General features: G+C 40.4%; 3 protein-coding genes across 3 annotated transcripts in view; 2 read left to right on the top strand and 1 right to left on the bottom strand.

Annotated features, from left to right (window-relative positions):
• Positions 1-476: 476 nt before the first annotated feature.
• Positions 477-12212, top strand: TFAM (transcription factor A, mitochondrial). The gene is made up of 7 exons (XM_005153706.3): positions 477-601; positions 751-884; positions 4683-4753; positions 7119-7268; positions 9107-9202; positions 10205-10261; positions 11291-12212. Exons 1-7 carry the CDS (start codon positions 534-536, stop codon positions 11507-11509), a joined length of 795 nt encoding a protein of 264 aa, XP_005153763.2. The 5' UTR covers positions 477-533; the 3' UTR covers positions 11510-12212.
• Positions 12213-12557: 345 nt separating this feature from the next.
• DNAJC9 (DnaJ heat shock protein family (Hsp40) member C9) lies at positions 12558-15704 on the top strand. The gene is made up of 5 exons (XM_005153705.4): positions 12558-12774; positions 12859-12999; positions 13198-13452; positions 14196-14279; positions 15025-15704. Exons 1-5 carry the CDS (start codon positions 12595-12597, stop codon positions 15142-15144), a joined length of 780 nt encoding a protein of 259 aa, XP_005153762.1. The 5' UTR covers positions 12558-12594; the 3' UTR covers positions 15145-15704.
• FAM149B1 (family with sequence similarity 149 member B1) overlaps positions 13662-26875 on the bottom strand; it is an 18712-nt gene continuing 5498 nt past the window's right edge. The window contains exons 7-14 of the mRNA XM_031053426.2: positions 25853-26040; positions 25468-25595; positions 24285-24397; positions 23551-23757; positions 21651-21777; positions 21209-21334; positions 20186-20267; positions 13662-18398 (exon numbers count right to left, since the gene is read on the bottom strand). Of these exons, the coding sequence (XP_030909286.2) occupies positions 18316-18398; positions 20186-20267; positions 21209-21334; positions 21651-21777; positions 23551-23757; positions 24285-24397; positions 25468-25595; positions 25853-26040 (1054 nt within the window). The 3' untranslated portion in view covers positions 13662-18315. The remainder of the gene's footprint in view (positions 18399-20185; positions 20268-21208; positions 21335-21650; positions 21778-23550; positions 23758-24284; positions 24398-25467; positions 25596-25852; positions 26041-26875) is intronic.

Genomic DNA, 26875 nt, shown 5'->3' with positions numbered 1-26875 from the left:
CTCTATTCAGCTGGTAATTTTTTGGCTCTGGTCATATGTGCCGGACTGCCTTTCCATCACAGTATGAGACCAGCAGGCTCATGAGAAAACAAAGACGGGCTCTCTCTGCACCCTGTTTAAATACTAAATCACTGTCGGTCTTATAAACACTGGTTAAAAAGCATGAGCCCAGTCTGTGATTCTTACAGCCTTCTTACGCATTCAGGGTAATTATGTGGGGGTGGGGGGAAGCACCTTCTTCCGTGCATGCTTTTTGTTTGCACGGTGCAGTCAGGCCGGTACCCCCGCCCTCCCGCAAGCTCACCCGTGTCACTGGCGGAAGAGCCGGAGCCCCACACGGCCGTACCGCACCGTGCCCCGGGGTGGAGGGGGCAAGATAGGGGCGGGCTCGGGCTCCGCCGCGGGGTCACCTTGGTGCGTCCCCTCCACTTCTGGCCCCGCCCCTCCCTGACGTCACAACGGCGCCAGCCCATGCCCTCGCTGTCCCAGGGTGCCGTGCGACCCCTGCACGCGCAGGCGTGTCGGGTGGAGGCATGGCGGCCGTGCGGTCGCTGCTGGGCCGGGCCGCGACCGTCGTCACCGGAGCGCAGCGGCTCCTCAGGTGCGGGCGAGGCGGCAGAGCGGCTCCGGGAACGGAGGTGCCTCTCCTCGCCGGGCGAGAGACTTCCCCGCGCATGCGCCGGGCCTCCCGCGAGGGCAGGGTGCTTTACCGGGCGTTGTGGGGGTAACGAGTGGTATCGTTGTGTGCAGGGCCTGCGGTGTCGGCTCGGCTGAGAAGTGCTTCTCCAGGGCGATCGGCACGGATGGTGGCCCGAAGCGGCCTCTGACGGCCTATTTCCGCTTCTTAGCAGAAAACCGCCCAGTTTTCAAGCAGAAAAATCCAGGTATGAGGTCTGAAGGCGCGAGAGGATCGCGGTGCGCTTCGCTTTGTGTTCAGAAATGCGAAGTCTTAGAATGTCAAGCGTGCCTGAGGTTTTGTTGTACAGCTGCTCTCAGTTCAGATGTATACAGTGTTTTCCCGCCAGAATGTGATTACCGAAAAAAAACTGAAACGAAGTGTTTATTTGTAAAAATAAATGTCGTGAACAGTTACATCAATCAGTAATCTGCCCGGTTACAGCTGGACAATGTGTCAGGTCGTCTAGTCTGGTTCATCCTTTGCCAAGAAAGGTCGGACTAGATTAATGGAAGATCATAGACTAGTTTGGGTAGGAAGGGACCATAAAGACCATCTATTTGCAAGCCCTCTGCTATGGGCAGGGACACCCTACACTAGACCAAATTCATAGAATCGTATAATAGTTAGGGTTGGAAAGGGCCTTAAGATCGTCTAGTTCCAGCCCCCCTGCCATGGGCAGGGACACCTCACACTAAAGAATGTCATGCAAGGCTTCGTCCGGCCTGGCCTTGAACACTGCCAGGGATGGAGCATTCACAACCTCCCTGGGCAACCCATTCCAGTGCCTCACCACCCTAACAGTAAAGAATTTCTTCCTTATATCCAGTCTAAACTTCCCCTGTTTTAGTTTGAGCCCATTACCCCTTGTCCTATCATTACAGTCCCTAATGAAGAGTCCCTCCCCAGCATCCCTGTAGGCCCGCTTCAGATACTGGAAGGCTGCTATGAGGTCTCCACGCAGCCTTCTCTTCTCCAGGCTGAACAGCCCCAATTTTCTCAGCCTATCTTCATATGGGAGGTGCTCCAGTCCCCTGATCATCCTTGTGGCCCTCCTCTGGACTTGTTCTAACAGTTCCATGTCCTTTTTATGTTGAGGACACCAGAACTGCAGACAATACTCCAAGTGAGGTCTCCCAAGAGCAGAGTGGAGGGGCAGGATCACCTCCTTCATCCTGCTGGTCATGTTCCTCTTGATGCAGCCCAGGATATGGTTGGCTTTCTGGGCTGTGAGTGCACACTGAAGCCAGCTCATGTTCATTTTCTCATTGACCAACACCCCCCAGTCCTTCTCCGCAGGACTACTCTGAATTTCTTCTCTTTGCAACCTGTAGCTGTGCCTGGGATTGCTCCCACCCAGGTGTAGGACCTTACACTTGTCATAGTTAAACTTCATGAGGTTGGCATCAGCCCACCTCACAAGCGTGTCAAGGTCCCTCTGGATGGCATTCCTTCTCTCCAGTGTATCAACTGAACCACTCAGCTTGGTGTCATTGGCAAACTTGCTGAGAGCGCACTCAATCCCACTGTCCATGTCACTGACAAAGATGTTGAACAGGACTGGTCTCAACACTGATCTGTGAGCAACACCACTTGTTACTGATCTCCAGCTGGACATTGAACCGTTCACCACAACTCTGCATGAGCCCATCCATCCAGTTCTTTATCCACTGAGTGGTCCACCTATCAAACTGATGTCTCTCCAATTTAGAGACAAGGATATCTTTTGGGACAGTGTTGAGCACTGTGCAGAAGTCCAGGTAGATGACTAAATTGCTGAAAGCCCCATTCAGCCTGGCCTTGCATGCCCCAGATAACCAACCCTTTCACTCTCTTGCAGCTGAAGTAACTGTAACATTTTGCTCATGATAGTTAAGAGGGGTAACAAAGTACAAGATGTGTGCAAAAGCAATTTTTAAAATAATGCAAAAGCTTTCCTGAGCATACATGAAATTACATGATATCCATAGTCAGCCTCTGCCTTAACTCATTCTGTAGACAATGCAGTAGTGGAAAATTGAAGAAGATAGCTTCTGTACCAATATCCAAGATGTCGCTCTTCTTGGGAATTTGTTTTCCTGTGATTTATTGTTATGCCCTTTCACAGTGCTATAGATTACAGCAATTTTCAGGTAACTATCTGTGGCTGAGTTCATGCTGTAGGTAACATTTGTCTCAGGATGTTCTAGATCTTCTCTGAAACAATAAGAATTGACTTCTAATTCTGCTGAAGTCTTTTGGGACCTAAATATCTCAGTTCCTTTGAGGTCTTTCCAACCTGGTATTCTGTGATTCTTTGAAGTAACCAAAGCACATTCCCCAGGTTTCAGGAGACCAAGCCCATCTCTTATCTGTAGCATACCAGAAGTAAATACAGTATTGCCGTATTTACTGCCTGTATGTGTATTAGCTTCATCTTCTGTACCTAGCAACTCAAAATAGTGAACATTTTTCTGTAACTTTAAAAATGTTTGAAGAAGGACCTTACATAGGCCATGCATGTTAAGAGTAATTTGTGGTTTTCAGTTATTTTAAAATCTGTCTTTCTTTGAAGTATGCTATTGCTGCTATAACAAGCTGTGTGTGATGTTATTCTAATGCTTTGTAATTTAAAAACTAATGGATTGCCTTAAAGTATGTATGAGAAAAAGTAAATTTATTTAGAGGAAAATGGTTCTGGTTAGTATGTTTAATTTATTATCAAAAAATTCATTTATGGTCAATGCAGTGACTTTTCTTGCTAGAGGGAAGCAAAATGGAATGCAGCACTGATTTGGAAAGCACTGTTGAATGTAAAAATGCATAAAGAACTATGGTCATACTGGGCAAGTCATGAGGTTAATTTAAGTAGGGAAAACCATTTGATCCCATGTTTTGCTTGGTAGTTCAACAGCCTGAAAGGTTGAGAACTGAACTTGCAGATTATATTGTAGTTATGTGCCACACCAGTGTTTCCCACATGTTTCCCAGATTTCAATAATTGCAAATAAATGTACTGTATCTCACATACAAATTGAGATCTTGGGGCTTTCTTGTTCCAGTGAAGGTAGTGTTCAAAAATAACCTGATGATTTACCTGTCTTGTTTTAGCATTGGCAAAGTATCATATTTGCAGAGGTTTTAAGATTGGTATATGTGTACTAAAAACGTCCCATCTCTCTTGTTTTTCCAGAATTTTGGAAGTCAAGTAAATGATAAGAGCATAGTTCTGCTTTCCCACTGTTGATTTGGCTGAACTTTACATTTGAGGTGGGAGAGAGGAAGTTCTATTTTTTTCTTTTAGTGTGAAGTAGAGGAAAAGCCTCATAACGGTTTTTCCAGAAAAGAAGAGCTTTGGACCTCTTTCCACCACCACCTTTTTCTTTTTTTTTTCCTCCTTCACAAGTTCAGGCCTGGCTGGAAACCTCACTGAAGGGGCAGAATCAAATGCAATCGCCTGAAAACCAGAGCAGATTTACGTCACTGTAATTTTGTTTGTGAGAGAAAGAAGTTACTTTTTCTTTAACTTCTGTTTAATAACATTGTAACTGAAGTACTATAATAAAGATCAAGCATATGTACTGTATCAAGTGGATAAGGTCACATTATATTTCTTTTGAGGAATCCAGCCAAAAAAAAAAAGAGAACTGAAAATTTTACTTCCAGTTTCTTCCCTGTCACTACTCCAACTTCAGACCATCTCTCATTGTATAGAAAAGTATCCAAATCAAAACTAAAAAAAGAAACACAATGGAACTTGTGCAGTTGTAATAGGTAGGTCTCCGTCTGTCTTGAAATGATGCTTCAGTTTAAAACTACACATTTCTTTCGAGTGCGAACCAAGAGCAGGGACTTCCCCTTCTTGCCCGAATATTACAGCTCCCTTTAGCTGCCACAATAAGTTCTGTGAAAGCAGAAATATGTATTTGTACAGAAAGAAGATACTAGTGATGTATTTCCTTGGGAAAAAAATTAAGAAGATAGAATATTAAACTTTATTTTCTTGCTTTCTGATCTTAATGTACAGAAATAAACAGCAAGGAGCTGCTTAAAAAAATGGCTGGTGCTTGGAGGGAGTTACCAGCATCACAGAAGCAGGTGAGTTTGTAACTTTGAGTGGTGTGCTAAGACTATTGAGTATACAATAGTTGTTATACTTGCTTTGGTGTCCTGTTTGGTTTTTTTCTTTGTTGTTTTGTGTGTGTGTGCACGTGGTGGTTCTTCTGTTGGGACTTTGGTTTGGTTTGTTTTTGGGTTTTTTTAACAACAATTAAAAAAGTACTTGTATACAAAGGTTCAGACATAAAAAAAATTCTGAAGAGAATTTGGAGCTTTTTGAAGTACTCAGGCAAAGTGTGGTGGGTTGACCCTGAGTGCGTATCAGATGCCCACCAAAGCCACTCGTCACTCCTCCTTCTCAACTGGACAGGGGAGAGAAAATATAACCAAGTGCTCAAGGACAGGAAGAGAGATCAGTCACCAGTTACCATCAGAGGCAAAACCAGACTCAACTGGTGAAAATTTGTTTAATTTGTTACAGATTGAATCAGTAGGATGATGAGAAATAATACGAAATTTTAAAAACACCTCACTCCACACCCCCCCATCTTCCCAGGCTTAACTTTTTTATTCTCAATTTATCTCTCACAGCAGTGCAGAGGGATGAGGAATGGGTGTTGTGGTCAGTTCATCGCATACTGTCTCTGCTGCTCCTTCCTCCTCAGGAGGGGGACTCCTCACACTCCTCCCCTTCTCCAGCCTTTGGTCCCTCCCACGGGTCACAGTCCTCCACAAATTTCTCCAACGTAAGTGCTTCCCATGAGCTGCACTTCTTCACAAACTGCTGCAGTGTGGGTCCCTTCCATGGGGTCACAAGTCCTGCCAGCAAACCTGCTCCATGAGGCCCCAGGCCCTGCAAAGACCCTGCTCCATCTTGAGCTTCCCACAGAGTCACAACCTCCTTTGAGCATCCATCTGCATAGGGTCCTCCATGGGCTGCAGGTGGCTATCTGCTCTACCACAGACCTCCATGTGCTGCGGTGGTGTCTTGCCATGGTCTGCACCATGGGCTGCAGAGGAACCTCTGCTCTGGCACCTGGAGCACCTCCTGCCCTCCTCCTGCACTGACTCTGGTGCCTGCAGAGCTGTTTCTCTCACATACTCTCACTCCTGTCTCTGGCTGAAGTTTTTGTTCCCCATCCTTCTTCCTAAATACATTATCCCAGAGGTGCTGCCACCATCACTGCTGGGCTCTGCCTTGTCCAGCAGCAGGTGTTGTGAAGCTGCTGGCATTGGCCCTGCTGGATATAGGGGAAGCTTGTAGCAGCTTCCCACAGAAGCCACCCCCATAGTCCTCCTGCTACTAAAAACCTTCCTGTGTAAATCAAATACAGGAAGATACTTTGACAGTAGTACACGTGACCTTAGTTTTAGTGTTTTTAAGCTGTTGCCAAAGAAGTGACACAGCTCTTGCTCTATGTGGCTGTAGGGCCACGAATCAGCATCTCATTTTTTTTTGAATGGTAGTTGTGTATGTGTGTGCTTTACATAAGTATTGGAAAGTTGTTCTCTTTCCATATCCCTAAGTGAAGTGAAACCTCACTTAATTTTGATGGACCACAACTTTTTTTTCCTGCTGGTAACCTGAGATCTAACTTACAGATAACTTTCTTTCAGTTTCATCTAGTTAACTTTTTGTCATAAGTAATGAAGTTTCTATAAGTGTGGCAATTTCAAGGGATAATGCAAAACAAGCTTATGAACTGCTAATCATTTCTGAATGTACATGCCATTTCCAGCAAAGTAATGATTGTTCTTCCTTGATTTTAGTTAGCAATTAGATTCAGTTGAGAACGAACTGCACTTTTCTAGCTGAAATGATATCTTTGTTCAGTAGAATTGAAGTGCTCTTTTACCCCTTCTGGACTTTCTTGCACCGCATACCTTGGTATAAAGTTTGCCTTCCCATTTATATGTCTGAAATGGAGAACAGGATGGTGATTTTTCAGGTCTACATGGATGCTTGGTAGCCTGGCTCAGGTGTTTCTGGGGCTCTTGTACCAAGGCCGTGAGTTTGTGATGCTTCTCTACCTGGTATTGGCCAGTGTAGCAATGTGCTTGGTGACTGGAGCGCTTGGGTGCTGCACTGAGTATACATACATTAAGAGTAATAATTTCAAACAAGCTTCAGCTTTTCCTCCTTGTATGGAATATTGTTACTGCTTTGAGCTACTTCCGAAGATTTGTCCAGTGTTATCAGAGTGACTAAGATAATTAACGGGAGGAGACAAGGTTTTGAATTTGAGTTGTTCTGAATCAGTTCTGCTGTGCAAACAGATCTAAAATTGCTAGTTTACTTTAAAAATCTTATGTTCCAGGGTATACTGTAATATTTTTTACTAGTGAGCATCTTTACTGTATTTTTACTGAAAGCATCTTTAATGGGTTGGTGATTGTGTTGAAGGTTTATGAGGAAGCTAGCAAGATAGAATGGCAAAGATACGAAAAAGAGCTGGCTGCATATAAAGCACAGCTAACTCCAGCCCAGGCTGAAGCTTTGAAAGAAGAAAGGAGTAGACGACAAGCAAAAAGAAGAACACTCAGGATAAGAAGAGTAAGTATTTTGAAGTTCAGGTTTATTTTCTCTCAAGGAACCTAACATCTGTTTGTCCAGTACACAGAGCAGAAATGAAATACTTAGAAATGTAAAAGTGATTCAGAATAAAAAAAACCAACAAACCCACACCACAAATGTACCAAAGCAAACAAACAAAAAGCAAACAGAAAAAATCCCCCATAACCCTGTGGACTAAAGTAATTGCTGGTGTTAGTTATTTTAGTAACTCTGCTCTATTTGAAGACCAGAACTATCACATATCTTTGTGCTTAGAGGTAGTTTCTCTATGATTTTTTCTTCATATTCCTATAGCTCCCAGAGAAGTAATAGGTAATAAAAGACATCTGAACCAGCAATACCTTGTTTGGTTGGAAAGGCATCCAGAAATAGCTTCTCACAAAGGTCTTGTATTTGTCACTTCAGTGGGGTGTGCTACAGGTAGTACCTATTTGAAGTAGTCTTTTTTCATTGTCTTTGGATTTGTTTTACACTTTGCTATATGTGTAGCTGTTGATATGTTGAATTAGGGCTGCATAGAAGCACATCTCTTAGGTGTGCTTTATCATAGACTGGTTTGGGTTGGAAGGGACCTTAAAGATAATCCAGTTCCAACCAGCCATGAGCAGAGACACCCTCCAGTACACCAGGTTGCTCAAAGGCCAGCCCCATCCTTCAACACAGTCTTGAACACTGCCAGGGATGGGGCAGCCACAACTTCTCTGGACAACCTGTTCCAGTGTCTCACCAACCTCACAGTAAAGGACTTCTTCCTTATGTCTAATCTAAATCTATGATTTTTCAGTTCAAAGCCATTTGTCCTATCCCTACAGGCCCATGTAAAAAGTCCTTCTCCAGCTTTCACATAGACCCCTTTGAGGTACTGGAAGCTGCTAGAAGTTCTGCCTGGAGCTTTCTCTTCTCCAGGCTGAACAAGCCCAACTCTCTCAGCTTGTCTCCATATGAGAGGTGCTCCAGCCCTCTAATTATCTTCATGGCCCTCCTCTGGACTTGCTCCAGCAAGTCTATGTCCTTCTTGTGTTGGGGGGCCCACAGCTGAATGCAGTACTGCAGGTGGGGCCTCATGAGACCAGAGTAGAGCACTCTCACTTCCCTCAGCCTGCTGGTCACATGCCTTTTGGTGTCACATAGCACATGATTGGCTTTCTGGGCTGCAGTCACACATTAGTGGGTCACATTGAGCTTCTTATCAACAAACACCCCCAAGTCCTCCTCAGGACAGCTCTCAATCTAGCGCCTGCCCAGCTTGTATTTGTGCTTGGGATTGCCCCAGCCCATGTTCAGGACCTTGCACTTTCCTCTGTTGAACTTTGAGGTTAACGTGGGCCTACATCTCAAGCCTATCAGGGTCCTTCTGGATGACATCCCTTTCCCTCCAGCGTGTTGACTGCACCACATAGTTTGGTGTCATCAGTAAACTCACTGATGAAAATGTTGAACAGGATCAGTCCCAATACTGACCCCTGAGGAATGTCACTTGTCACCGGTTTCCACTTGGACATGGAGCTGTTGACCACAACTCTTTGAATGCGATCATCCAGCCGGTTCCTTATCCATCAAGCGATCCATCCATCAAATCCATGCCTCTCCAATAAAGGATTGTGAAAATTTAGGTTGTTACCTTTTCTTAATTTAGTTTAGCATTAGTCTTGATGAGTGGTGAAAGCATTTTGAGATACAGTCCAGTTTGTGTAATAAGCCACCAAACCCAGAACTTGAGCCTGATTTTTTTATAAAATATGAAGATAAATAGTAAGCTTAGCCTCAGAAAAATGCACACTTGTCAGATTGAATAACTTTTCGTTTTGTTTTTAAAGGAATTGACTGTGCTTGGAAAACCTAAAAAAACTCGAAGTGCCTTCAACATTTTTGTGTCAGAAAAGTTTAAAGCAAGTGAGGGAATTTCATCTACGGTAGGTCAAGAAAGATTGTTCTTTAAAATAGATCTGCTGTATCCAGAAAATCTGTTTTAGATTCTGTAATTTTCAACAAAACTGTTCAGTAGTTCATTATCTGGATTTTGCTTTGTTTAGGTTATAATTTTTTTTAGGCTGCAATGATCTGGCTATCCTGCTGGTGGCATGTCCTGTACAAACTGCTGTAGCAATATTTGTGCAATTTTTTGCACTTCAGTATTAGAGACTTCATCTGTTCATTCTGTAAGGAGAGAATTCTACTTCCCTTTGTTTTGGTGTAGAAATAGGTTAGTTTTTCAAATGGTTGTGGTTGCCTGCTACCATTTCTGTAGTAGTGGTTATTGTACCTCCTGTAGCACATTTGATGTTACAGAATATGGAAGAGTTCCTCAGCAGATGCATGAGGTCTGCACTTTGGGATGATTGAAGTTATGCTGGTGGATTACAGCACTTGAAGTGCTGTAGACCTCACCTGTATGCCCAATACATTTGTTATCCTATGCAGTTAGTCACTAAATCAGAGTGGTGGAAATAGTTTGTTCCTTGATATTCTATGTACAAGGCAGGCATCTTCAGTCAGCTGAGGCCCAGTTTGACACATCTGTGGACAAATACTCCTTAAGTAGTACAAAGTTTCCTGTGAACATGGTTAATACTTAGGGAGTCTTGGCTTAAGTTAGGGGTTGTTCTAAATGAAGCTGATAACACCCAGTGAGATGTAGTCATGTTGCTACAGATATGTTCAGCTGCTATGCCTGCTTGCTTTCACAGCAGGCTAAATGACTTAAACTGCTTCATGCTTATATTGTCTTTAAACATGCCCCAGATGAGGCTCAGCAACTTACTGAAAAGTATAGTTTATTATTTCGCTTTGTTGGGTGGGTGGGGTATTAAGCTTGTGTGACTGTGTGCTTTTTTACATTGGTTTATATTTATATCCTCTGCAGTCACCCTGCTGGTATAATAATTCTAAAACATTGCATATTCTATATCCTGTAGGCAAAGATGAAGCAATTATATGATACGTGGCAAAAACTGTCCAGTTCCCAAAAGCAGGTATGTCAGTGAATTTTGATGAGGCTCTGATCTAACCAGGAAATGATAGACTTGAGTCAAAATTAATAAATTCATACGAAGTCTTGAACTTGGTTCCTCAAAGTATGATACTGAAGATAATTCTTAGATTTCTGTAATGCATTTTGAAAAAGGCTGTCATTACTTTTATACCATTAATAACTGTTTCTTTACAGTGTCGATGAAATGTGACTCAGTTGGATAGGATGGAAGTTCTGTATGTCTGGACATGGATGCTGAGTGGCATTTAGGGAGGAAGGTCAAATAATTTGCAAGAATTTTATGTTTTTTCCTAATAATATATAATACTTTTTTTAATGCTAGCATAGTAATTCACTGCTCATGGAAAGAATTTCACAGCTAAAGGCAACAGAAGTCTGCAATTGATGTGCATGTGGTATTTTGTTAACTTTTTTTATTTGATTGCTTTGGGATAGTTTTCTGCCAGCTTTCTCAGTGTATCGAAATATGAACCTGTGGATGGGTACATGAAAATCTCAGGGCCACTGAGATTTTTATTTATTTATTTTTTACTAAAATCTAGACTAAACCTCCAGATTTTGAGTATTCTGTACCCTAGTGTCCTTCCTCCTGACTGCCCTTCTTCCAGATGCTTTGAATGTGTACTTAGAACATACCCTAGGTTCATGTTCTTCCTGTAGAAAAATAATTTGAAGTAGTTCTGAAGAAATACCCATTCCTCTTCCTTATGTAAGCCAGCTCTGCTCTCTCAAACCAGTTCTTAAAAGCCTTAGCTGTTAGTAGCAATATTGAATAAACTTCCTCCTCAGGAATAGCCATGTATTGACATAACTGTAATACAGTGATAAGGTTTTGCATTTCTGTGCAAATTTGATTTTTATTTATTAATTTTCTGGCAGCCATGGTGAATGCCTGAGATCCGCACGGGTCCTGTTTGAAGTCACCTTCACATCAAAGGGGAGAATGTGATGTGGCAGTTAACCAGACAAAGCCTCTTCTGTAACTGTCAATCCCTCTGTTTTTTTCCAGCCATACATGCAGCTTGCTGAAGATGATAAGGTTCGGTATGAGAATGAAATGAAGCTGTGGGAAGCAAAAATGATTCAACTTGGACGTGAAGACCTTGTCCGTTCCAAAGAGAAAAAGGCAAAAAAGAAAACTGCTAAAACTGCAAAGAAAGCTGAATCAGTCAAAGCTTCCTCACGTGAACAGAAGGTGAAACTGAAGTTAAAAAAATCAGAAGAATAAAATGGTCAGGAATTTTTATATTTTAATCCCTTTTGGTTGTCATGTCGTCATCATGCCGTGTTAATGCTGCAGTCAGCATTAGCACTGAAACTCAGAAAACCCATGAAGGGCTCATTGGAGAAGGAGGAAAGGTGATGATATCAGAGAGGATTCAGTGCCCCTCAGAACTGACTGAAATAATCATTGCAGGCATAGCCTGAACTGTACAACAATAACTGGTTAATCAAGCTGTGAATAGTGATACCCACTGGCATCAGCAGAGCTCTCCAGCAATGGTAGATTAACAGCTATAGCTTTTATATTTTTTTATAAAAGCAACAATATTCTACAATGTTACCATCTAAATTCTGTAAATAAGAGCTGAAGTCCAAGTTAATGCTGCTGTGTTTTATTCCCTCCATGGCAACAGTAGTGAAATGTTCTACATTTCAGCAGAAGGTGCAAGAAAGGTAAATGCTAACTTTTATTTCATGCATCTGACGTTTTGTACCTGTCAGCTTGTGTATACCACTTGCATTGCATTTAATTAAAGACCAGATGAGTTTTGTATAAACATATCTTTATTGGGCTTTTTTTTGTTGGGATACATGCAAACACTTTTGCCTTCCTGTTGTCACATCTGGGACAGCCTGGAAGGAACAGAAAATGTGTGAAAGGTTGGAACATGGAATTTCGATGTAATAAACAGGAATTTTCAAGAGCTTCCAGGGTTTGGGTTTGTTTTTTTTTTTTCCTGGGGTCTTAGTGAAAGTCTCGTGGGTGCTTTGTTGAATCTGTGTTTTTAGAAGGCAGGCAAGCTTTCCCAGTAGTCAGTGGATTTCATCCACCCGGAAGAGCCCATAAGAGCCATCAAACCTGGTAAGCGGAAAGACAAATAAGATTTCCTTGCCTCCCCTTTATTTGTTCCGCTTTTTGCCATGCACCGATGCTGCCGATACCCGGCCCGACTTCAGCGCCTCTCACTAAGGGGGCGGGCTCGCGCATGCGTGGTCCCAGCTTTGACCAGCTCTCGCGGGAGCGGACGGGGCGGGGCGGTGGTTGGCGCTCTTGTGTCGGCGGCGGGGCGGTGCGACGCTGTTGGCGGGATGGGGCTGCTGGAGCAGTGTGAGGCGGCCTTCGGCTCCCCTGACCTGTACCGAGTCCTGGGCGTCCGCAGGGAGGCCTCGCCCGAGGAGATCCGCCGCGGATACCACCGCGCCTCGCTCCGTGTCCATCCCGACCGCGCCGAGCCCCATGCTAAGGAGGAGGCGACGCGGCGGTTCCAGGTGAGAGCGGGAGGGAGGGCGGGCGGCGCTAGCGGCGGCCCGTGACTGACCGATTGACAACCCGGCCTCCCCGTGTCCCCGCAGATCCTCAGCAAGGCGTATGCTGTCCTGAGCGATGCGGAGCAGCGCGCCCTGTACGACGAGCAGGGCACGGTGGACGAGGAGGGCGAGGCGCTGAGCGGCGAGCGGGACTGGCAGGAGTACTGGCGGCTGCTCTTCAAGAAGGTAAAAGCGGGCAGGGCCCCGCAGGGCTCGCCCCCGCGGGGTGGTAGAGCCTTGCGGGAAGGCTGTAACCGGGACTGCCCTACTTGCTTTAAACTGGAGCACTGAGGGGGTGTGGGGTGTGTGTGTGTGTGCGCGCTGTCTCTTAAACTTCTGGCAAATACATCCTCAAACTCTGCAAGTGTCACCTCTTTGCTTCAGATTACTGTAAAAGATATTGAAGACTTCGAAAAGAAATATAAAGACTCAGAGGAAGAGCTAGCCGATATTAAAGCAGCATACATGGATTTTGAGGGTGACATGGACAGAATACTGGAGTCAGTGTTGTGTGTGAACTATACGGATGAACCAAGGATAAGGAAAATCATTGAAAAAGCCATTGCTGCTGGAGAAGTCCCATCCTACAAAGGTTTCGTAAAAGAGTCTAAGCAGAAAACGATGGCAAGAAAAAGGCGGGTAGGTTATATCAATCAGGGACCAAAGAGAAAGCATTATCTATTATAAGCTTTTAATTTCCCTTGGTAGAAATAAATGAAACTGCCCCTGAGACAGATGTTTGCCACAGGATCGCTGCGTTACAGATCTTGCTCAGGATCTTTGACTTCCATGTTTGTTCACCTGTGTTCTCTACGCCCTCCCACAAACTGTTGTGGAAAGCTTCTGAGTTGTAATAGGCTGTTGCATATTACTTTTATTTCATTATTATACACAATGGCTTATTACAGTTTAACATATTCCTGCATTTATTTACAAAGCCATGAGTTGCGAGAGTTAAGAAGTGTACATGGTGGGAAACATTATGCTTGCCTTTAGGCAAGTGTGCAATAACATTTAGGACTAAGTGGACCCCATCTGCTACCTGGGTATTTGTAGAATATGTTCTATACACATCACAGTAACCAGTTAAAGTATAATAGCTGCTAAGACAAATCAAAACTGGGTGGGGGGAACAGGGGTGCAGATAGACATCACATTCAGCATTGTGAAACACCAAAAAAACTGTCTTGCTCGGCTAAATTGCGGAGCCAGAATGGGCTTTCTTGGACTAATTTCTCATCTGTGGTGAAACTTAGAAACTCTTCATGTTTCCCTGCAGCTATTTGTATGGAGATGCAAAAAAATAACATTTGGTAACTACTGTAAGACTTTGTCAAATAACATGCAAAGGACTTTTTAAAAAACCTAGTTTGCTATTTTAGGCAGAAAAAGAAGCTAGAGAGGCAGAAAAGACTAAAGATGAGCTGGGCCTTGGTGGAGAAGATGACTTGAAAGCGCTGATTCAGGTAAGGCTTTTTTCTGTCTGTTAAACATAATTATGTTACTGGCTTAAAATCATGTTTTCCCTGAGTGTCTTTGTGTTTTGGATCCTTGCAGCTGTTTTGAGTTCCTGAGGTTAAAACCTGACCTTGATGTTAGCTGCCTACGTACTTCAATAATCAGAGAATTGTATGGGTTTTATTATCTTTTTAAAAATTAACACTTATTCTAGTATTATTATTGCATACACAAGCAGAGTATTTGAATTCTGGCCTTAGGCAGTTGCACAGAGAGTGTCAATGATTCTTTCTGATGGACTCCACAAGGATGTGTAGGGGTTGATAGGTCTCACTATTTTGCTATTGTGTCTGAGGGATGAATAAAAACTGTTTATGTTCTGCATTTTGGGACATTTTCTGGTTTTATTTTCTTACTGTTCAGTGGCCTTCCTAGAATGTTTATGCTAAATCATTCCTCAAAATGTAATAGAGTTTAGGGTATAAACTAGAAATTGCTTTGCTTTTCCTAGCCTTATGTTGTGAATTTTACAGCCACTCTTCCTCTCTCGGTAATTCAGGAAGTTAGGTATGATGCCTAGAGAATTCAGGTTGGCTTCTGCTTGGTGGTACTGTGCTTTCTGTAGCTTGCATTCCCTGTTGAATATATTCCAAGATTTTATGTAGCCATCTAACTTCAATAGGAAAATCTGCATTGGGAAGTAGTAAAAAAAAAATGTAAAAAGTGGTTTGGTTTTGTTTTTTCCTCCCCCAGAGCAGAAATAAAGATCGAAAAAAGGAAATGGATGACTTTTTGGCCCAACTGGAAGCAAAATATGCAAATAATACTAAAAAAGGAGGAAAGAAGACTGCAGCCAAGAAAGGAAAGAAATAAAGAACTGTATAGGCTGAAATATCAGGTATTATTTTGTATGGGAACACACAAATTTGGGAGAATTTCGGAGCTAACCTGGGCTACAGTTTTGGAGAGCATGTGCATCCACCTGCTGTGACTGGAAGGTATGATCCAGAACACATCATATGAATAAGAAAGGCAAAGTGTTGTGGTGCTATTGTCCAAAATCCTCTGGGTGCTCTTCGGTTAACATCAAGCAGATACTTGACTAAAAGTTTTGACACAGTAGGGAAGCAGTGTGATGTTTAGGCTGCCAGTGTGTTTATTAAACTTGTGTTGAAGATTCTTTCTTCCAGTCACCTTAAGGGTATCAGTACAGCTGATGGTAAAATAATGTAATCCCACCTTTGAGTCTTCAGTGCTTTCTTATGGTTTCCAAGTTGGAAATATTTTTGCTACTCACATGCCTTTTGTAGTAAACCTGCTGGTTTTAAAGGTCTTTGCACTTCAGCTCAACAAGTGTTTGTTAGATCTTCCAGGGGTTTTATAAAGATACTTTGGAAAATTGCAGATTTAATAAATGAAAACTTTTTACGTAATTCTTTGCTATGTTGCCTCCCCAGCCTGCTCTTCATTCTCCAGTTAGCTGTTCAAAACAAACTGATCATGTTGACCCTCCTGACTAACTTAAGTAAATACTACATACTTCTATAGCACCAAAAAATATGGCTCTATTATTAACTGTGTCAGTGCACATGACTGCATTAGATGAAAGGGCCATCTAGTATTTGGTCTTTGATTGCTTGTGGCAAATTAAATAACAGTATGAGACTGGAACATGCAGTAATTCTGTAACACTGAGATGAGGCAAAAAAACTTAAAAATACACAGAACTGAGTATCTTTAGGGTTTATGATGTCCTGTGACAGGGAATTCCAAAGCTTAAGAAATGTGTTGCATGTTATTTCAATAGCATCACCACCCAGTTTGCTGTAGGATGGTACTGATTAGCTACTTCATTGCTTTTGTCAACACTTCGGTTATTTCAGGAGTGAATTACTGCTGTAAGATGCACAAATACTTTAATGTTTTTTTGCTTCTGTTTTTAAGCCATTTGACATAGTGCATAGGGGTATGAATTTTAAAGGTAACTGGTTTTCAGTTAAAAGGAATGGGACTGGCTTTATTTTGTGGATCATTTTTCAAAGGCTTATGAGCCACAAGGTGAACATTTCCTGTTAGAGTTGAAGGTCCTCATTGCTGCAGTGGTAGCATTCAGGAACTGACTATTTAATAGAGCTTCCTGGGGGGAAGCTAGAGGTAGATGATAACTCTGTTCTCTTTTACTTGGCTTCTTGCAAGGATTATTCTGAGTACAGCATATTATGTTGTACAACATAGGACTTGAACATTACTTTTCCTATACAAAATAGACATCTAACAGCCCAGGAGAAGTCTGTGGTGTCAGCCATTTGTACAGAAATCAATAATCACCTTATTATGAGACTGCTTTCACTTTTTTAACACACTGACTCCTCTAGGATGTAAAATACTACATTATATTACTATAAATCTATGCAAGTTTATGTGTATATTTTTATAACTTATGCACTAGGGCTACAGAAAACTAACCTGGTCCCTGAGGAATGGCACTGATAAAAAACAGGGTGCTTATCTGCAGTTAAGCTTGTGATAACTAAATGACATTGTACTATGTTAAGAGAAACTGTATTTTGAAAGGGTTTAATGACTAGAGGCCTCTCTTTAGCATCAATTTCTCTCTATGCAAAGTTAAGAAATTTAGACTGAGCCCAGTGTGCTTTTTTCTTTCTAGAAATGCAAAGGAATATTAACCCAATTACATTTGCAGAGTTCTGCTTTCCTTTCTTTTCCCTTCTTTTTGATTTGAGCATGCTTGGATCAGCTGGACTCAAGAATTTCAATACTGCTTAAAAAATACTAGTAGTTCTGCAGGTACTGACAACATTTGACAGACTGCATAACTTAGAGTGGGGAAACAGGGGAACCACTTCAAAAAGAACTCTGACAAGTTTTTTTCCATATGAATTCTAATTTGAAACATAGTAATAAGGAAATTCAGGAAAAAGTGCTTTTGAAGTGGGTTATAAAGGAACAGCTGTTTTCATGCAGAGCCCTAACTTAGTTAAAATACAGTCAGTGGTTATCTTCCCCTTGTGTTTATACTTTACCTGTAGTCTGGTGCTCACTGTTTGAGACTAAAACCTTTTACTAATCACTTATTTTGAGAAGCCTGTATTTCATGTTTTTGTCTTATTTGGGGCCACAAGGGGAACTACAGCTAATACCTCCAGTATGCCTGTCACACAGTGCAGAACATTCCTACTAAAAGCTATGTTGCATCTGCGAGTTGTGGAATTTCAGGGTGCAGTGCAGAAATCTTGTATAATTGCAGGTGTTTCTGGAAAGGGAGGCTGACTTATTCTGTAAAAATACTGCAAAATATTCCATCAGGAAGATAACGTAATTTCTTTGAATACTGTCTAGAACTATTTGTACTAAAAGACTATTGCCTCTTAAATGTTCCTCAGTCACTGAGGAAGAGGTGTAAGTATACAACACAGGAGACGACAGTGGTGTGCTACCCTTGAACCTGTCAGTTTTGTTCATCTGGTTTGCCACCGTAGTTTTATACATGTATATTAATATTTGCTGCAATTACTACAGGATTCATAACTTAGGTCTAAGTTGATTTGTAGAAGCAGTGTCATGTGCAGTGCTTGCTTTTGATAGTGTAATATTGCTTTAAACATAAAAATACAGTTATATAGTTATAAAAAGTTTAGATCATTATTGCTGTGGAAGGCCTGATTAATTTTCTGCAGAGCTAACAGAAAAATCAACAGGTTCTGCAGAACCTTCCTGTAACAACATGAACCAGCCACAACCCTGTAATGGGAAAACAGCAGTGACCGAGAGCATTTGCTAGATTTTCTAGGAGTTAGGCTTTACTGCCCACTGGAGTGTGATCACCCTTCCACCAGAGTATAACTCTTCTACTGGTAGAAAATGGAATGTTTAAGTATACCCCTTCTAATCTTTGGCACCTGCTTCTTAGATTTATATAAAAATAACTATTCAAAAGGAAGGGTGTTTGAAAACTCTGTAAACAATGTTGACATTGCTGAGAATGAGAGGTGGTTCATGACTCTGTGGAGATGGATGAATGCTTCATGGCACGTTAGACCCCTGTCTGCTTTTTGTGACTGATCCACTTCGCTTGCGGGCTTTCACAGACCCATGCAGCTGAAGACCTAATAAACAGAGATCAGGTACAACTTTTAAGACTTCCAGAAAGTGTTAAAACTAAATACCAAATACAGCTCTGCTAGCTTAGAATAAAAAGCATGTTAGTTTTAATACATGGCTATCAACTGTATTATGTGTAACTTGTCTCAAACTTGCACAAGTGATTTGCCTTCCAAAAGGGACAAAGTTTATCCTTTCGTAATTGATGCATTGCAGGGAACTACTGTATTCCTTGATATTTCATTAAGTATTCAAGTTTTAAAACTAATCTTGCATTCAAAGATACTGTTAATGTGTTGGTTTCTTTTTTTGGGTGTGGGGGGAAGAGCAGGTATTTTCTTTCATTTCAGTAGGAACCACTCCTTTCTTGTTTAGAAACAAGTTACTTCAGTTTAGTGCCTTTAAAGTCAAGTTTCTTGTACTACTTATATTAAAGGTAGTAGGCCACTGTGCTATCCTCTAATAATGACCCATGTACTTGCTACTTTAACCTCTGCAGCTTACATTATCTTTTGCATGTTCAGTTATATCTTGTTAGTATAGTTTTATGTTGGAAATTCTGTCAACATCATACAAATCCCAAAACACTGTGATGAAAGGAGTCCAGTGTAACTTGCCTTGACAGACCTCATGTTCAGAAAGTGTATCTAAGGCTGTGCTCTGTGCCACCCTTTCCAGGTGGAGTTAGTGCTTGACTTTATATCGAAGTTAGCAATGAATGCTGAAGGCAGACTCAGCTGAGAGCTATCAAGAGGGCATTGAGAAAATCTGTTCCGGGGCACAAAAGTTAAATTTCTGCCCTAGCATTACTTGTGAACAAAATCCTTTTCAACTGACTAGGCTAGCCTTTCTGTGTGCAATAAGAGGTCGAAACCTAAATCTCTGAAGATAATCTTCACTGGTCTACTGTAACACTTGTGTGCACACATATAGCTTAGTACTGTAGCTCCCTACTATAAAAAATTAAAGATGTAAAAAAAGCCACCACCAACAAAAAAACAAACAAATAAACAAAAAAACAACGCCCCAAACAAAACCCAGCCCTGGCTATGACTGTGTAACTACTCCAAAGCATATATGAGAGCTATTTTTGAAGCATTAACCACAAACAACTTGAGATAACTTTGCAGTGAAGGAAGGGAAAAAAGATGGAAGAGTTAGGCATTACATTCGCACCAAAAATGCCTTCCTGTTGCCTTGATATTTGGGTTAATTAAAAATACATAATTTCAGGTAAGATTCATTTTAGGTTATGCCAAGTAACTCCACTGTTTATCCAATTGTTACAAATAAAACAGTACAAGAAACTCTTGATTTCACAGTACCGATGTGAATTGTACAGTTACTGGCTTTAAAATATACTTCAAGCTGATTAAAACAATTTTAAGATCTATTAGAACACCTTTCAGATACAGTGCAAATAAGTTTCCTTTGGATGTAAGACAATTTCAGTTACACAGTTGAGCAGAAGAAAACCCCTTGACAGAAAGCAGTTGTTGCTAGTTTATGTTTAAACTGGCAGTTCCTGCTTTTACCTTTGACATGAGAGCCACTGGGGCCAATTATGTGAAGCTTCCTTAAATCATTTAAAATAGCTGGTTGTAATAAAAGGTAATAATGCCTGCACCCAAACATGTTCTTTGCAACTATAAAACCTGTATAGTGGAAAATACAAAACATTATCTAGAACTTTAAAAAACTTCCTCAACACAGTTACCTATGTAGGAAATGCATCCCTGTCCTAAATGCCTACTTCTTCCTTGGTATTAAATTCCGTGACTGATGAGCATACCTGAACTTGCTGATCCTCTGCTTGTCCGAGATTGATTACTGTGATCAGTAACAGTGTAAGAATGACGGCGCTGTGGATCTAGCTGAAAAGAAAGTTCACATAATGTATGTATGCAGACAAAAATCTTAAAACATGGAAATGATAATTCAGCTACAAACTAATTAAACACATCTAAGATGTGGTAAAGGTCTAAGTAGAACTTTTACAACTTCAAGGAGAGTTGAATCGATTTTAGAAGTAGAAAATACACTTTTAAAACACTCAGAATGACCACAGTTAAAGGCACTCTCAACATTTCTGGAAGTAGTTCTATTTCAAAGTATACTTCAGAAAGTTTGTTTGCTCATAACTGCTAAGTCAGGGATATTGAAACTATACACAGAAACTAAACAAGCAGCTATTTAAAAGCTGTTGTTGAGATGATAGCTTTTAAAGCCTAGATCAAAATTCCTTGTTAGAACAAACTCGCAGTTGTGTTTCAATAAATTAAACCAAGAGAATTTAATACAGAACCAGGATGGATGGACACTGACAGCACAGCAAACTTGTGCAATAAAGCAGTGTTTCTGAATATAGTTGCAAATTTAGTTCTTCATGTCTACCCAAAACTTTAAAGCATCCTCTCCTACCTCACAGTTCTTAAGCCTTCACAGAAGATGCTAGATTACCAGTGCAGGTGACAGATTGAATGTTATACCTAAAGTAATGCTTTGCTTTCTGCACAAGCATTGCAAACTTCTATTTTTCAAGAAATAGTTTAGTAGCAGCAGCTGCACAGAGGCATAGTTCAGAGCTGGCTATGAAGACTATAGTGCATTAGCTATCCTGAACAAGTGTCTTGTTTCAGAAGTGCCAAGCAATGAAGTTTCTGTTAAAGTGAGAGTAGCTAACCAAATGGCAAACCTGATGAACTCCCTGGCACAGATCATCTATGACACTTACTTCTCAAGTAATATTTATTTAACTGTCAGAGCACCCTATTCAGAAACCAAAGATGATCTGGTATAATTTGCCATGCTTTACCAAGAATGTGTTGGTTGTGTTAGGTTTGGAGAAATTATCAGGTAAGAGAAGCCGCTCCTGTAGCTGTTGGTGGGTATCTTCTTGTGCTGTTATACTGTGAGTTCGACTTGAGTTCCCTCGAGATTTCTGCATTGAAGAACAGTTACAAGTTTTCCTTATTGCAGCAGCATATTTAAAGTAATTAGCCTAGAAATTAAAGCTGATTTTCCAAGTCAACCATTTTACATCTAGTTACAGGGAGGAAAAAATTCTGGCATTAACTGGAATTAAAGCAGTTGACTCTGGATGATGCTGATAGTCAAAACTGATAGGACTTTTTTGTGCATCATTTCAGTTGCTGTCACAAGGTAACAGACTGGAACTCTTGGGTTTGGTAATTGGATCAGCACTCATTGCAATTTTAGACTACTGAATAATAAAATTAAATTATTGTGCCTCTTACCGTTTGCTTCTGGGATCCTGCAGTGCTCACATGACCTGCCATACTGGTGGTATTAATAGGTGGTAGGAGATTATGTCGGTTTAGCAGCAGTGGGGAGGGTGAGGTAAGCTGCTCATGTGCAGTCAGACTGAAATGCACCAATAAGAACAGGAAAAAATATATAGTTTATATGTTTGCCATTGTGTAAACATACAGTATTGTCAGTTTGTTTGGCATTACATAGACAATGTTAAAAGTAAGCAACAATTGCAGAATTTTGCTACAAGATGCTGGTGTTAAGGCTGATTACTGGAAACATGGGTGAAGTTTGGCAGAAATCTTTTTCATCTATTAACAAGAACTTCTAGTTTTCAGAATGTTTAATATTAAGAATATAGGGAAAGTGAGTCTGAGAATGAATACCCCAGCAGAAATGGGTGTATATAAAAACTAGCTGAATAAAATGCATCCAGTGCCTGTTCAAGGGGTATCCTGTGCAGCTGGTACTGCAGAATAAGGGGGTGTGTGTGTATACATATATATATATGTATGTTATCTTCATGTGCAATTACCAAACAATGGTAGAATCTTGTTTACCTATTCCCAGACACAGCATTATTTTCTGCTCTTTGTTCTTAACCTTTAGGATGAAGTACTGCTAACTTCAGCCTAGCAAGGGGAGCTATGCAACAAGCCTATAAAACAACAGTGGCCTGCATTTTAAGCAGAGCAAGTGAAAAAAGCTATATAATGCAAGTGCAGAGTATAGCTCTTTCACTTATTACAAGCATCATGTAAAACATCTGGGGTAAAACAAGGCTTTCACCTTCATATTTTGCGTATTTGAAGTAATAGGTGCAAGAGGCTTTTAGAAGCATTCTAAAGGAATGCTAAACCAATCTAGTTACATCAAATGTAAAATTAATTAAGTTTTAGTCACAGAAGGCATGAAAAGATAAAGTGTTTTCTTTTCTAGAAAAAACCTCTTCCTAGGAAAGCCTTTTCACCTAAAAGATGTCTACAAATTATTGTATGAGAAGTGCTAGAAATGATCAAGAGGCCTTAGCTCTGTACATGTTCTGGAGTTGACTGAAGTAAGGATATTTTGTAAAGAGGCATTAAAAACTATAATCAGCATTTTAAAAAAATACTTTCCTAGTGCATACATTAAAAAATACATGGTACTAAACGGGAGATGTTAACAGTCATTAGATTGAACAAAGCCTCAGGACAGGGAACAGAAGCATTAAATACTGGAATTAGAAACATCAGTTACAAAGGGACAAGGACCAAATCTCTAGAGTGTATGTGACAAAAAAAAAGTAAATACCAGGCTGAATTAATTTATAGGTAAGCTGAGAAACTAAAAGGAAACTGTTACATATACAACACACATGGAATAGAGAAGTATATTAAACCCTACATTGTTTCCTGATAACCCAAGGTCCCTCTAAATGACATTCAGATCATTATGCCAAACAAAAAGAAGACGTTCTAGATGTAATTGAGGATTTACTGAGTTGATTGAGAATCCTTTGGTCAGATAACTTAAGATGGACACCTTCTTTATACCCACTCTGGACTAGAACAGCAACAGGTAGTTGGAGCTCCAAAAAATATAGACAAAATACAGCTCAAAAACAGGCTATAGAAAAAGAAAGCCAGTGTCAAGAAAGATGGTGGTATTTGCTTGTACAGTGTAATCTGTGTGCAAAACTACCTAAATATGTGATTCATTGACTCACAGCTTGTAGCACTATAAATACCAACTTTAGTAACTCAAGGGAGATTGTGCTTTAATGGACAGTTAATTCCTTTAATCAAATAATTAATGTTCTTTCTATTTAACTGAATGTTTTTAGTATGAACTGGGTTCTCTAGATATGGTAACTTGCAGTGAGAAACTGGTTTTAAGACATACAATTGAGTTCCCTTGAAGACATTATCCACAGACACTGGGGTCCCAGTACGAGAGTGGCTTGTGTTGATGGGATGCAGGGTACGTGGCAGTGGGTTTCGCCTTCTTGTGGAATGTGACGGGGATGATGTGCTGAGCTCTAATGGACGATTTGGCCACACTCTGTTAGAGAGGATGGAACTGGAACACAGCTGTTTGTCATCCAGATCCCTAACAAAAGAATTACAGAACCAAAAGAGATAATAGTTGACTGACACCTATAAAGTACTCATTTACATGTGACATTAACAATATTAGGTGTGGATAGAGATGATGTGTTCAATTTGGGTTTTTTTTAATATAATTTATATAAAGTAATTTGCAGCCAAATTAGAAAATAATAGGGGATGGAAAAGATAAAAAAAGCCTATATTTTTTTCTTCACTGAACTAGGAACTTTCTGATTGAAGATTCTGGGATCTGAGCAAATCTCTATCCCATCTTAATTTCTTTTCAGGGTGTCAGTGCCAACAGTAATGCCATGGCTGTTCACTAAGTGCTAAATCAGCAGCAATCAAACATAAAACCTGTTCTAGAAATAATACTGTTTCATAGAAGACAAATAAGTGAACAACCAAGCAGGAAAGCATTTGAGAATTGCTTTCTCCAGTGTAGACAGTTATCTCTCAATATTTCAAAGTGAATCCCTCTCACCATGAGAGTGCTCTACTTTACAGCAGATAATCTATAGTCCTTACAGCGTTTTCTCCATCACAGGCAGATTCCTTTGCTGTAGCTGGATCCCCTGAATTACCATCAATCCATTTAGATTATGTTGAGAGCCAGTACTTGACCCTTGAGAGAGATTTACCTGAAAGTTTAAAAAATAAATAAATTACAGTTTGCAGAGACATATACGCGTATTTACAGATTTTTGTCCCTGTGTGGAATTTTGGAAGAAAGAAATTAATTTCTTCCATGATATCCAGACATACACTCAATTACATTATTTCCCCATCTAAGGCATTTTTTCATCCTATTGTTCTTGCAAATGGTAGTGCTTAGAAAATGTATCTTACCATGCTATGTCATACTTAATATTTTCTAACTGAGCTTCTCATTTGCATGGCAGGATCTTCTAACAATGGCTATAATTCCAAGCTTTATAAAACTAATTTTCAGTGTATGTGGACATTTTTTGTCAAGAACAGAACTGCAAACTCCTTTTGTGGAATACAGACTGATCTGGAAAAACATCAAATTCCACGCACTGCTAACAATAGCAGATAGAAAATACCAGAGCTTTAATCTCCAGCATACATACTTGAGGTGGTTTTCTCCTCTTTTTGCTTTTGCGGCCACATCTGGGTTTTGAGCACTACACATACAAGTAAAGGGAACATGAGGAAGAGGCAGGGGGTGGAAATAAAGGAGAAAGAAATAAAAAGAAATAAGAAGGAAAGAGCTGAATTAAAATGGAGTAACAGATAACACCTTGGCGTTCACCCCTCTAGGAGCAGATAATCTAAAATAGACAATGTAGTCAAATTCAGTGTCTGAGGAAAAAAAAAACCCTGTTTTATAACTGTAGTGGGATTTGCCCTTTACTGCCTGATGAGTTAAAGCTAGTGAGAATGGGATCTCAAGCATGCAATCCTCTATCTCACAGTTTAGATCAAATATTAAAATGTAGAAAGAAGTACATCACTAATGAACAGTCAGCACAGTTGTCCAATATGTAACCAAGTTTTAAAGAGAAAAGGAGGAATTAAAATATTGCAACTGAGAAGTAACAGAACTTAAGTGCGGGAGAGTCAACATTCACACAAAATCCAAACTCGCTTTGTATTTAAACAGTCCCTCAATGTACTCAAATCTGTTTGCTTAGGTAGGACTGTATTGATTCATCCCTACACAAAACAGTTGGCTAAAAATACTTACCAGATTTGATGTCACTGAGGGCATTTTAGTTTGTGGCACACGAGGTAACACTGGCAGAGGATCAAACTGCAAAGGACTTCCAGCATCTGCTCTGATTGTTTCTACTGCTATGATATTTTTCTCATCATCTATGCAAAGCAATAGAGAATTCATGTCAATACAGACTGGCATTGCTGGTTGTGGACTGTGCTATTTTTGTGAAGAGAGTCATCTCGGATGGTAAGCTCTGTTAAATCTTTTGAAGGCATGTCTCACACTGTTAGCAAAATACACCACATATACCCACCAAGAGATTATTCCCAAATAAATCTCTCTCTCATTACATTCTTGCAAAATGAAAAACTGAAATCCCCTTCTGGATCTTCAGTTTAACTGTGATACTTACCAGAGGCTGACCCTTCCCAGTGTCTGCAGATTAATTCTTCCATGCAGCTTAAGACTTCACTCCACACATCATCAAACACAAATGTAAGCACAGAATCCTTCATACAAGCATATGGAGAGATAGGAGGAAATCCCAGTTTCTGTCTACCAGAGGACAGTCCCTTTCTCCTCTCATGCAACTCCTCCTCCCTGTAAAAACATAAGCATTACCTGTACCATAAACATATTTTCTTTGTCATATGTCGTTGCATTTATTTAATAGGATTAAAACATCAGCTAATGCTGCATTTCTGTTCCATTTTCTCCTAACCTGAAACCGGTGAAGGCAGCTGGCCAAACAGCTTGAAGACAAGCTGTTAACAATTCGAAATTTCAGGAGAAGTTTTGTATTTATCACACAGTATTAGTTTCTGAGAGCAGTATCAAATAATAGTCTAATACTGAAAGAAGCAAGCTTCCATACATCAGGCACTTGAACTTTCATTTCTTCGAGAATCTACTATTGATCTAAATAAGAAATGACAGGGACAATCACCTCATTACAGCACACCTTGTTTTCCCCACACAGTATCACTATAAATGATATTCATGAATAATAAATTAGTTACCAAGGAGATCAAAGTTCCATTTAAAAATAATTATTAAAAATTTAGATATAATTTTTTAGATGTATAATGTAAATCTGTATCTATTTATATATAAAATTAAACATTTATAAAAAATAAGCATCAATAGTTGAAATGATATTTGTTCATTTGTCAGGCTTCATTCAGTTTTAGACAATTAGATGTAATCAACAGAAGGAAGGAAAAACATAATGCACAGCAGCCACTGGCCTTTGCTGCGCTCTTCCACAATGCAAGAAGTATTCTGAAGTGTGAAACCTGGAAGACAGCTGCACAAAAAAGTTTATGTTCATCAGCCAAAAGTCACCTTACAGAAGAGAGAAAATACTGATGCAAGTACATTCATTATGGCTTTCCTGTATGTTCCCTAAATTAGTACTTACCATCCAAAAACTACA

This window comes from Melopsittacus undulatus, chromosome 4, assembly GCF_012275295.1.
Source record: "Melopsittacus undulatus isolate bMelUnd1 chromosome 4, bMelUnd1.mat.Z, whole genome shotgun sequence".
In the NCBI taxonomy this organism is placed as follows: domain Eukaryota; kingdom Metazoa; phylum Chordata; class Aves; order Psittaciformes; family Psittaculidae; genus Melopsittacus; species Melopsittacus undulatus.
This window is presented reverse-complemented; position numbering and strand designations above follow the sequence as displayed.

What these genes read in the sequence shown, in the direction of transcription:
- TFAM (XM_005153706.3), top strand. Translation starts at nt 534, where the DNA reads ATGGCGGCCGTGCGGTCGCTGCTGGGCCGGGCCGCGACCGTCGTCACC. An exon ending in GGAGCGCAGCGGCTCCTCAG is followed by an intron (nt 602 to 750) that starts GTGCGGGCGAGG and finishes CGTTGTGTGCAG; the next exon opens with GGCCTGCGGTGTCGGCTCGG. An exon ending in TGTCCAGTTCCCAAAAGCAG is followed by an intron (nt 10,262 to 11,290) that starts GTATGTCAGTGA and finishes GTTTTTTTCCAG; the next exon opens with CCATACATGCAGCTTGCTGA.
- DNAJC9 (XM_005153705.4), top strand. Translation starts at nt 12,595, where the DNA reads ATGGGGCTGCTGGAGCAGTGTGAGGCGGCCTTCGGCTCCCCTGACCTG. An exon ending in AGGCGACGCGGCGGTTCCAG is followed by an intron (nt 12,775 to 12,858) that starts GTGAGAGCGGGA and finishes GTGTCCCCGCAG; the next exon opens with ATCCTCAGCAAGGCGTATGC. An exon ending in GGCGGCTGCTCTTCAAGAAG is followed by an intron (nt 13,000 to 13,197) that starts GTAAAAGCGGGC and finishes TCTTTGCTTCAG; the next exon opens with ATTACTGTAAAAGATATTGA.